The sequence below is a fragment of the Ctenocephalides felis genome, unplaced genomic scaffold (genome assembly GCF_003426905.1).
Source record: "Ctenocephalides felis isolate EL2017-DRISC unplaced genomic scaffold, ASM342690v1 CF-g0.4_SCAFFOLD_00845, whole genome shotgun sequence".
NCBI classification, from domain to species: domain Eukaryota; kingdom Metazoa; phylum Arthropoda; class Insecta; order Siphonaptera; family Pulicidae; genus Ctenocephalides; species Ctenocephalides felis.
In genome coordinates, this window is record NW_020536999.1 from 80,381,581 (window position 1) to 80,393,191 (window position 11,611).

Genomic DNA, 11,611 nt, shown 5'->3' on the forward strand with positions numbered 1-11,611 from the left:
CCGCGTGCTCCGGCCGACTGCAGACGGTATAAATGATATGGTATAGGGTCGCTTTTAAGCGTTCGGCCGGTGATGCAAGCACGGACGGTTATTGGCCGTCGGACTAGTCCGGCCATCGATGCCGCCTCGAGCTGTAGCTACCGTGTTCTCGAACGGACTCTATTACCGGTCAGCGATGCTATTGCTTTGGGTACTTTCAGGACCCGTCTTGAAACACGGACCAAGGAGTCTAGCATGTGCGCGAGTCATTGGGAAATACAAAACCTAAAGGCGCAATGAACGTAAAGGTTCGCTTAAGTAAACTGAGGGATGACGGACCACATCTAAGGATGCGTGCTGCAATCCGGGGCGTCTCACTATCAGCGAGAAGAGGCGCACCCAGAGCGTACACGCTGGGACCCGAAAGATGGTGAACTATGCCCGCCAGGTCGAAGTCAGGGGAACACTCTGATGGAGGACCGTAGCGATTCTGACGTGCAAATCGATCGTCGGAACTGGGGTATAGGGGGAAGACTATCGAACCATCTAGTAGCTGGTTCCCTCCGAAGTTTCCCTCAGGATAGCTGCAGCATTCGATGAGCGAGTCTCATCCGGTAAAAAGCGAATGATTAGAGGCCTTGGGGCCGAAACGACCTCAACCTATTCTCAAACTTTAAATGGGTGAGATCTATGGCTTGCTTGAATAGTGAAGCCAGAGATTTGGATCAGAGTGCCTAGTGGGCCATTTTGGTAAGCAGAACTGGCGCTGTGGGATGAACCAAACGCCGAGTTAAGGCGCCTAAACGACGCTAATGGGATACATGAAAGGCGTTGGTTGCTTAAGACAGCAGGACGGTGGCCATGGAAGTTGGAATCCGCTAAGGAGTGGTAACAACTCACCTGCCGAAGAAACTAGCCTGAAAATGGATGGCGCTGAAGCGTCGTGCCTATACTCGGCCCGCCAGGGCATGAGAAACGTTCATAATAGTTCGTTTTGACGCCCTGGTGAGTAGGAGGGTCGCGGTGGTGTGCGCAGAAGGGTTTGGGCGTAAGCCTGCCTGGAGCCGCCATCGGTGCAGATCTTGGTTGGTAGTAGCAAATACTCCAGCGAGGCCCTGGAGGACTGACGTGGAGAAGGGTTTCGTGTGAACAGCCGTTGCACACGAGTCAGTCCATCTAAGCCCCAGGAGAAATCCTATGTTGATGTCGGTGTATTTTATTTTGAAAAAATTTCACACCCATCGGGCGAAAGGGAATCCGGTTCCTATTCCGGAACCCGGCAGCGGAACCGTTTACAAGTCGGGCCCTCGCAAGAGAGTTCGTCGGGGTAACCCAAAATGACCTGGAGACGCCGTCGGGAAATACGGGAAGAGTTTTCTTTTCTGTATGAGCGTTCGAGTTCCCTGGAATCTCTAGAAGGGAGATAAGGGTTGGAACGCGAAGAGCACCGCAGTTGGGCGGTGTCCGTATCTTCCCCTCGGACCTGAAAATCCAGGAGAGGGCACGGTAGGTGTCGCGCCGCGTTTCGTACCCATATCCGCAGCAGGTCCCAAGGTGAAGAGCCTCTAGTCGATAGATAAATGTAGGTAAGGGAAGTCGGCAAATTGGATCCGTAACTTCGGGATAAGGATTGGCTCTGAGGATCGGGGCGCGCCGGGCTTGGTTGGGAAGCGGGCGTAGGCCGAGTGCCGGGCCTGGGCAAGGTGAAATTGTCCTTGTGACTTAGATCCGAGCTCGGTCCCGTGTCTAGGCCCCCGCGGATCTTTCTTGGCTGCGAGGTTTCTGTGCCGGCTTCGGTCGGTCAGTCGTACTCTTCGGCCGCCATTCAACGGTCAGCTCAGAACTGGCACGGACTAGGGGAATCCGACTGTCTAATTAAAACAAAGCATTGCGATGGCCCTAGCGGGTGTTGACGCAATGTGATTTCTGCCCAGTGCTCTGAATGTCAACGTGAAGAAATTCAAGCAAGCGCGGGTAAACGGCGGGAGTAACTATGACTCTCTTAAGGTAGCCAAATGCCTCGTCATCTAACTAGTGACGCGCATGAATGGATTAACGAGATTCCCACTGTCCCTATCTACTTTCTAGCGAAACCACTGCCAAGGGAACGGGCTTGGAAAAATTAGCGGGGAAAGAAGACCCTGTTGAGCTTGACTCTAGTCTGGCATTGTAAGGAGACATGAAAGGTGTAGCATAAGTGGGAGATAGTAATATCGTCGGTGAAATACCACTACTTTCATCGTTTCTTTACTTACTCGATTGGGCGGAAAGCGTGCGTCGAAAACTTGCGTTCCGACTGTCACGGTTTTCTAGAGCCAAGCGCATAAGAGTGGTGTGAGCCATCGCGCCCATCGCCAACAATACTCTAGCGTGATCCGATTCGAGGAAACTGCTAGGCGGGGAGTTTGACTGGGGCGGTACATCTGTCAAATAATAACGCAGGTGTCCTAAGGCTAGCTCAGCGAGGACAGAAACCTCGCGTAGAGCAAAAGGGCAAATGCTGGCTTGATCCCGTTGCTCAGTGTGCACAGGGACTGCGAAAGCATGGCCTATCGATCCTTTTGGCTTGAAGAGTTTTCAGCAAGAGGTGTCAGAAAAGTTACCACAGGGATAACTGGCTTGTGGCAGCCAAGCGTTCATAGCGACGTTGCTTATTTGATCCATTCGATGTCGGCTCTTCCTATCATTGCGAAGCAGAATTCGCCAAGCGTTGGATTGTTCACCCACAAATAGGGAACGTGAGCTGGGTTTAGACCGTCGTGAGACAGGTTAGTTTTACCCTACTGATGAATCGTCGTTGCGATAGTAATCCTGCTCAGTACGAGAGGAACCGCAGGTTCGGACATTTGGTTCACGCACTCGGTCGAGCGGCCGGTGGTGCGAAGCTACCATCCGTGGGATTATGCCTGAACGCCTCTAAGGCCGTATCCTTTCTAGACAAAGTAAGCAACGATATCTCTAAGAGTCTCGTGAGTCGAAAGGCTCAATACAATGTGATTTATTAGGTATTCGGCACACGCCGTTTATCGCACGAGCCATATTTAGCCGAATGGGGCGCTGGACAGGGGCGATATCCGTCCGTTATATCTGTCTTGCCTATAGCGGTCGATCATGGGTCACTAGTTCGATGTAGAGACTCGGAATCGTTTGTAAACGACTTAGGTACCTGGCGGGGTGTTGTACTCGGCAGAGCAGTTACCACGCTGCGATCCGTTGAGACTCAGCCCTTGGCTTGGGGATTCGTCATGTTGGCTTGACGTCACCCCACGCTATTAGAGCATAAGCCTTAAGCCGTCGCATTGCAGCATGCCACAATCAGTAGGCTTGACAGTCGAAAACTTGTACATGCTGTACATGTGACACTTCTTCGGTATCTACCTAGCTATTTTGTACAACGTGCGTGAGTCAGCACGTAAATCAAAACTTATTGACAAATTCCAATACTAGAAATATTATTATTTCTTTCAATAACCATAATGTCAAGAGAATAGTTATAAATATTTTGTAAGTTTACGAAATATATGTTTTTAAGAGAAACTTTTCATAATTTTTTAATATAAATATATGATATAATTCATTAAATTCTAAATAGGGAAAATGTTTTTTGCTAAATTTCTTGGAAATGCGTACAAGTTGCTAATAAGCAAAGTACGTATAAGTTATCTATAATGCAAAATGCGTGCAAGTTGTCAATGTGTAAAATACGTGTAAGTTGTCAATTTGCAGAATGCGTGCAAGTTGTCAATTTGCAGAATACGTGTAAGTTGTCAATGTGCAAAATACGTGCAAGTTGCTATTTTTATTTAATTTTTGTAATATACTCTAAATAATTAGTAACTTCCAACCTATAAATATTTCGATTCTTTTATAATAAAATATTCAGTATATTTATTTCCTTTTTAACAAAATATTCAGTATTTATATATAATTTCAAACTACATCTAGTAAACTTTTAAGGGACATTTGCGAGTAAGCCTAACCTAGAATCATGCATCAAAACAGGTTAAAAACATTTTCCGGCTTTTTGAAATCAGTAACTTACGGGTACATCAGACTACATCAAGTAAACTTTTAGGGGACCTTTGCGAGTAAGCCTAACCTAGAATCATGCATCGAAACAGGTTAAAAACATTTTCCGGCTTTTTGAAATCAGTAACTTACGGGTACATCAGACTACATCAAGTAAACTTTTAGGGGACCTTTGCGAGTAAGCCTAACCTAGAATCATGCATCGAAACAGGTTAAAAACATTTTCCGGCTTTTTGAAATCAGTAACTTACGGGTACATCAGACTACATCAAGTAAACTTTTAGGGGACCTTTGCGAGTAAGCCTAACCTAGAATTATGCATCGAAACAGGTTAAAAACATTTTCCGGCTTTTTGAAATCAGTAACTTACGGGTACATCAGACTACATCAAGTAAACTTTTAGGGGACCTTTGCGAGTAAGCCTAACCTAGAATCATGCATCGAAACAGGTTAAAAAACATTTCCGGCTTTTTGAAATCAGTAACTTACGGGTACATCAGACTACATCAAGTAAACTTTTAGGGGACCTTTGCGAGTAAGCCTAACCTAGAATCATGCATCGAAACAGGTTAAAAACATTTTCCGGCTTTTTGAAATCAGTAACTTACGGGTACATCAGACTACATCAAGTAAACTTTAGGGGACCTTTGCGAGTAAGCCTAACCTAGAATCATGCATCGAAACAGGTTAAAAACATTTTCCGGCTTTTTGAAATCAGTAACTTACGGGTACATCAGACTACATCAAGTAAACTTTTAGGGACCTTTGCGAGTAAGCCTAACCTAGAATCATGCATCGAAACAGGTTAAAAACATTTTCCGGCTTTTTGAAATCAGTAACTTACGGGTACATCAGACTACATCAAGTAAACTTTTAGGGGACCTTTGCGAGTAAGCCTAACCTAGAATCATGCATCGAAACAGGTTAAAAACATTTTCCGGCTTTTTGAAATCAGTAACTTACGGGTACATCAGACTACATCAAGTAAACTTTTAGGGGACCTTTGCGAGTAAGCCTAACCTAGAATCATGCATCGAAACAGGTTAAAAACATTTTCCGGCATTTTGAAATCAGTAACTTACGGGTACATCAGACTACATCAAGTAAACTTTTAGGGGACCTTTGCGAGTAAGCCTAACCTAGAATCATGCATCGAAACAGGTCAAACTACTTTTGAAGAAAAATATTGTTTTTGGGTTTTTAGGAATGACATATATTTATTCTATTATTTATTTACATCACATGGTTTAAATACAACATTTTTATTTCTTTAAGTTACATTTTTATTTAAAATAAAATTTCTTACATTTAGCTAATACAATTTAAATAAATTAATATCTGAAATCTTGCTTGCTTTCCAGTCGAGGATGCTTTTCACGAGATAGTAGTGTCGCTGTCATAACACCTTCGCGATTTTGCTCTAATACGCGTTTTGATACATTAGCCAGTAATTGAACATGTCTCTCAGTTCCCTGAATGTGGACCGGAATTTTAGGGTCACTCCATGGACACTCATTGCTTTGTAGATATTGTACTAGATGTTCATGAGGAATATTTAGCGTAAAGGCTGGTTCGGATATATTTGAATAATCATCCATATCTATCATATTGGTATAGTCGGTGCATTCGAAATTTATTTCGGGTGTTTTGTAATCTCTCAATTGCGTCAGGTCTTCCACATTATTACGGTAATATAAGATTTTCTTATAGCTGAATCTCGTATTTCCTTTTTATTATCAAACAACATTGCTAATAAAATATTTTCTGAGTGAGCATAGTATGCGTTTTCTTTAGCAACATTGTTCACAATTTGTCTCAAATTCGAGTCTAAATATTGCGTCCAGCTAATAAATTTATAAAATAATATACTACCATACACCACAGAGTTGTAATATTTAATGTTAAAGTACATTGGAATATATACTTTCATTACGTAGTTTGCCAGAATTTTCAAATTTTTGGATGGCTTATTAGTAGTTACATATAACCGAAGTAACCTACTAGCCTTCGTGAGCCAACGGGAATGTGCTATTGGCCCTGGTTTCATGTTAGCTAAGTCTGTCGATACTTCTCCAGAAGCAACTGCTTTAGCTATTTTTATTAAATAACTTGAGTCAGTTGTCGATTCAGCAGGACTTATATCAGCCAAATTTTCAAGTGGGATTGTTTCAAAGTCTTTTACCGGCTGGAAGTATATAGGAAAAAATAAATTATATTGAATTTGAACATAGGGTATTAAAAATAGTAAATATGTTATAACTCACCGGTATATTTTCGCATGTTTCAAATTGTTTGCTTAATATTCCAGTTTTTGTTCGTGGTCCAGTGGTCAATGATTTTTCCAAATAGTTAAATAAATGGCGAAGTGGAAGTTCGTTAAAGTGGAGAAGACACACAAACCAATGCAGTGGCCTGTTTAACTGAATTTCAAATCGACGTAAAATACCATTTTTCACGCCTGTATTTGCTGGTTCACCATCGCAACATATGCCTATCAAAGAATCGAGAGCTATTCCTTTATCGGCGAAAAACTCGTTCAATTTGATTACTTTACTTTCCGAATCTTCATTTTCCAATTTTGTGTAACCCAACAATTGGCCATTCGGTTCCTTTAAAATAACTAAATGCGCTTCTTTAATCATTCGTGGGTGAAACTTCTTATCGATTTTTTCCATGGTAATAGAATCATTTTTTCGGCCGTCGAATGAAAATGCTATTAATTCAGAAGAATCATATCGTTTGTGTAGAGCTTGCCTATTTTTCTGCCTCTCGCGAACGCTTTTATTTTTGTCCATAATGACAGGATTGCCCCAATCATCCGTTATGCCCAGGTCACGCAGGATTGCCGTCACCACGCCAGACCCAACTCTATCAGAAATTGCAAATCTGTCGCACATTAAGGCATAGCTTGGAGCCTTATATCTTCGACTATATGGACCACGTTTTATATGAGAAGTATTTTGTAAACTTTCCGAACTGCTTTTAAAATCAATATCAACATCTGGAGTATATGCCTCACCTGGAGTAATATTGCTGGTTATTGTAGATTCTGATACTTCATCTTCAATTTTTATAATATATTCTGGTATCGTAGATTTCCTCTCATTATGTTGATCCATCATAAACGCTTGTAAATGTTTTGGGATCAATCCACAAGAACACAGTAATCTTCGCAAATCGCATTTGCATTTTCCAATATAAAATAATTCTTTCGTGGATTCTACAAACTCCTGAAATGATGCTTGGGTAGACTTGCTTTTATTTGTACTTTTATATTTATCAATCAATCGGTTCAATTTTCTAGCGATACTTCGTTTCTCCATAATTGGAATATCAATTTTTTCCCACGTCTGAATCAATTTCGTTACCACATTTGGAGTAAATGTTTTATATGAAAACATTTTATTTTGTTTTTTTGATTCTTCGGCCAAATAAAAATAATACCTGATAATTTCCATACTTGTCGGAAGATTTACTCCAGTAAATTCTGTTGCTTCCCCAAATGTAATTTGATCATGCGAGCGCATATGATTCAAATTACTAGCACTTGCGCCTGAATTTAAATAAGAATTCGCCATTGATACTTCACGTCTAACTGGAGAACTGAATGAAGATTTATGCGAATTTTCCACATTAATATATTCTTTTCGAAAGTTCGAGAATTATTATAAAAAAATACTAGCGCACTCTGATGGAAATAAATAACAACAAACTAAACCCGATTTAAAAACCCCCGTACAAACTATTAAAAGAAATATAACTCACAATTGGAATTATTCACATGCCTAAATTAATATATTAACTTATTAAAAACAGTATTTTATTGAAAATTTCGCTGGCTAAAGAGTTATTTGCGATATATGGTTTTGAAGTCAAAATTCATTTAAATAACACATATATTTCATATGAAAAGGTGCCCATATCGCTTAATTTTACTTCTATAATGATTTGGCCCGCTCTAATATATATATATATATATATATATTTGTGATCATTTATGTACATATATATATATGTATTGTGTGTATATATATATATATATATTATATATATATATATGTATATATGTATATATATATATGTGTGTATATATGTATATATACATGTTTATGCGTATATGTATGTGTATACGTGTATAGCTATAGTTACATTTTTTTTTTTTTTTATAGAGGTGCGAAAAAAAATCTTCATAAGACACCGCCATCGTTGATACTCCGCTGTCCATCCTACAGCAGACAAAGATGGGCGGCCGTGTGGAGATTTTTACCCACTAAAAAAAACACTCCTCTCCCCTCTCCCCGCAGATGGTACGGGGAGGACTGGATTGGAACCGCGTTAGCATTACATCAATCCAGTCCGTGCTGCGCCTTGCAACGCCTGTTTACGACTACTGGTCCCTTTCTCCGGTTTAGCCTTCAAAAGATGCTGTGCATAAGCTGCTACAGCTGACCAGTTTTCTTCTTGTTTCATCATGTAGGTCACAAGACTTGAGGGGGTAAGCCTGGTGCCTATAATGTGCTCGGCGTTGTTTCGATAATCCTTCCACCTAGCACATTCAAAGAACGTGTGTTCAGCGTCGTCTATTTTATATGGACAGTATTTGCACACTGGCGTGCTATGCAATCCCATCTTAAAAAGATAGGCATTGAACTGTCCATGTCCTGTTAGTAGCTGGGTTAGAAAGAAATCTGTGTCCCCGTATTGTCGAGAGAGCCAGACGCTAATGTCTGGAATCAGACGCGCCGTCCATCTGCCCGTCTCTCCTGACGTCCAGCGATTTTGCCACTCTTGTATCGTTTCATTTTTAATTCTCGACCTTGTTTCTCTGGAATCGTCACCACCTAATTAGCGTCGTAGAGTTTCACTCTCTCGAAAGCTAGCAAGTCAATCGGTGTGGCTCCTGCTATTACCAGCACGGCTGCTTCTGAGACTGTGCGATAGGCACAGGTAACTCTCAGAGCTCCTCGTCTTTGCACTGCCGCTATTTTGCGCCGATAAGTCTTTTGCTTGAGGATATCCGCCCATATCTCTGTTCCGTAAAGCAGTACAGAATGGACTACCTCAAGCAGGACTCGTCGTTTTCGGGTTTGTGGTCCCATGCAGTTAGCCATAATCCTTGACAAGTTGGATACCGTCTTGCTAGCTTTTATGCATGCACTATCGAGATGTTCGCGGAAGGATAGCTTCTCATCTATCATTACTACCAGGTAGCGCAAGGCCTTGTCGACGTCAAAGTTGTCTCTCCCACGTCTACGGTGAATGGTTTTGGAAACCACTTTTGTCGGGTCAAGACAACCATCTCCGTTTTTGTTTGGCGAGTTTTAGGTGGTGTTTCTCAAGCCAGGTCTCTATGGTGTCGACGGTCTCTCGAACGAGTAGTTCAGCCTCCTCAATGCTGTCCACTACGATTGTGGCTGCGACGTCGTCCGCAAAGCCCGTGAGTTCCACCTGCTTCGGCAAGGGAATCTCCAGGAGCTCGTCGTAGACAGCGTTCCACAAATCAGCTCCTAAGATTGAGCCTTGAGGTACCCCAGCTGTAACCTCGTGTTCTTGATGACCTTCCGTCGTTTCCACTATCAACTTTCTCCCATCGAGGTAGTCGTCTATTAGTCCTAGATTTTCTGGCTTTACGTCAAAATTATGCTCTAGGGCGTGTAAAATATCCTCCCAATTCGCACTGTTAAACGCGTTTTTAACGTCGAATGTGAGAAGGAGACACACTTTACGAGCTTTAAGACTACCACGCCATGCTTCTCTTGCTGTTTCCGTTACCTTCCGAATCGCGCCGATCGTCGATCGTCCTTTTTGAAATCCGTGTTGGTTCTTAGCAAAACCTCCGGCGCATTCTATGTCGTTGCGCAGTCTGCATTGAATAAGTTTCTCAAGCAGTTTGCCGGCGATGTCTAACATGCAGAGTGGTCGAAACGACGATGGCGTTACAGGGGTTCCCTTACCTTTGTCTATTAGGACCAATCTTTGCCGCTTCCAGACCGTAGGAAAGGTGCCGGTCGCCAGACAGGCATTGTAGGCGTTCAGAAGAATATACGGAAATTCCAAGGCTACAATCTTGATCACTGAGGCTGGGATGCCATCAGGGCCTGGTGCTTTGCCAGTTTTTATGGTTTTTGCCGCATCTTGGAGTTCTTTGACAGTGAAGGGCGTAGTTTCACTGTTTTCCACGTATTGTCTCCTTTTCCGTGGCGGATGTTTAGGGAATAGTTCCGCTACGATAGAATTCATCAGAGCAGGAGATTTCGGTGCTTCTGGTAAAGCTCTACCAAGTCGTTTTGTAACGATTTGATAGGCTTTGCCCCAGAGATCTTTGTCAAGGTCATTGCAGATTTCCTTCCACAATCCGGCTTTAGCTGATTTTATGGCTTTATTTAGGCTCTTCTTTGCCTGTTTGTACTCGTTTGTATACAAATCTTGGTAGGGGGAGCGTTTTGCAGCTCTTGTGGCGCGGCGACGTGATGCGTGGCATCTTTTCCGTAGTTCTGCTATCTCTGATGACCACCAATATGCTGGACAGTGCACACCCTGATTTTTGGTCGTGGCATAGAGGCGTTACACGAGGTGACAATAGCGTTCATAGTTTTAAAAACCGTTTCTTCCGTTTCTCTGCGGGTACTTAGTTTTGGATCAGCTTGAAGAGTAGATGCGTTTTGCTCGAGGGCTGCTCGCAACGCTTCCTGGTCAAGCTTCTTGGCATTCCACCTTCGTTTGCAAGAGTTGCTTGGTCGAGTCGGACCGGATCCAATACTAAATGTCACATGTTGATGATCACTGCCACTATACTCTTCAGATACAGTCCAGTCTCCAATCATGTTCGCCGTCCTTGGAGTGGCAAACGTAATGTCGAGAATAGATTCCTGATACCCTGGTCTTCTAAAGGTTGTAATACTCCCAGTATTTAACACAGTAAGGTCTAATCTTGCAGCAAAGTCTGCCACGTCATTTCCTCTAGTGTCCGAGTATTCGGCGCCCCATTCTGCCGATTTCGCGTTGAAATCACCAGCTACAATGACTTCTCCGTCAAATTTGCCGAGAGTGTCTTCTATGCTTGCCATTTTCTGGCGAAATACGCTGATCCCTTCATTTGGTGAGAGGTAGACGCTTACACAGTAGGTCGTGGGAGTCTTGATCCAGACGAACCCCTCGCCGCTTCCGTTGTCATTGACGGTGATCTTCTTTGAGTTTGTGATCCATATTGCTGCCGTGCCAGATTTATCTGCGAACCATGTTTTATTCTGAATATTCATATATTGCTCGCAGATAAGGCAGATATCGATCTTATCTTCAAAGATACGTTGGCGCAGTAGATTCTGCGCCAAGGCACATCTGTTCAGATTACCTTGTAGAAATCGCGTCATTTCTGTTCTCTCGTGGCTTCGGCAAGTGCTACACGGAATGCTTTACAGGTACCGGATCCGGCGACATGGCTCCCGCTGTTTCGATCTTCTTTGTCTACTGTACATAAAAAGCATTTTGGCTTTTCCGCGCAGTCTACAGACTTGTGATTTTCCCCGCCGCATTTGTAGCAACACTTGCTTCTGTCTGGTCCCCCGCATTTATGCGTTTGATGTCCGAAACCGAGGCATTTAAA

The 11,611-nt window shown here is 42.8% G+C and overlaps 2 protein-coding genes and 1 non-coding gene across 3 annotated transcripts in view; 1 reads left to right on the forward strand and 2 right to left on the reverse strand.

The window, feature by feature from the left end:
- LOC113364471 overlaps positions 1 to 3,223 on the forward strand; it is a 3,875-nt gene extending 652 nt beyond the window's left edge. The window contains exon 1 of the ribosomal RNA XR_003366164.1: positions 1 to 3,223. This exon is cut by the window's left edge and continues 652 nt beyond it. This is a non-coding gene — a ribosomal RNA (large subunit ribosomal RNA).
- A 5,626-nt stretch (positions 3,224 to 8,849) lies between these two features.
- LOC113390968 lies at positions 8,850 to 9,206 on the reverse strand. Its single transcript, XM_026626959.1, has one exon. The coding sequence runs from the start codon at positions 9,204 to 9,206 to the stop codon at positions 8,850 to 8,852; it is 357 nt and encodes a 118-aa protein (XP_026482744.1).
- A 1,299-nt stretch (positions 9,207 to 10,505) lies between these two features.
- Positions 10,506 to 11,378, reverse strand: LOC113390978. The gene has a single exon (XM_026626968.1). It carries the CDS (start codon positions 11,376 to 11,378, stop codon positions 10,506 to 10,508), a length of 873 nt encoding a protein of 290 aa, XP_026482753.1.
- Between the last annotated feature and the right edge of the window lie 233 nt (positions 11,379 to 11,611).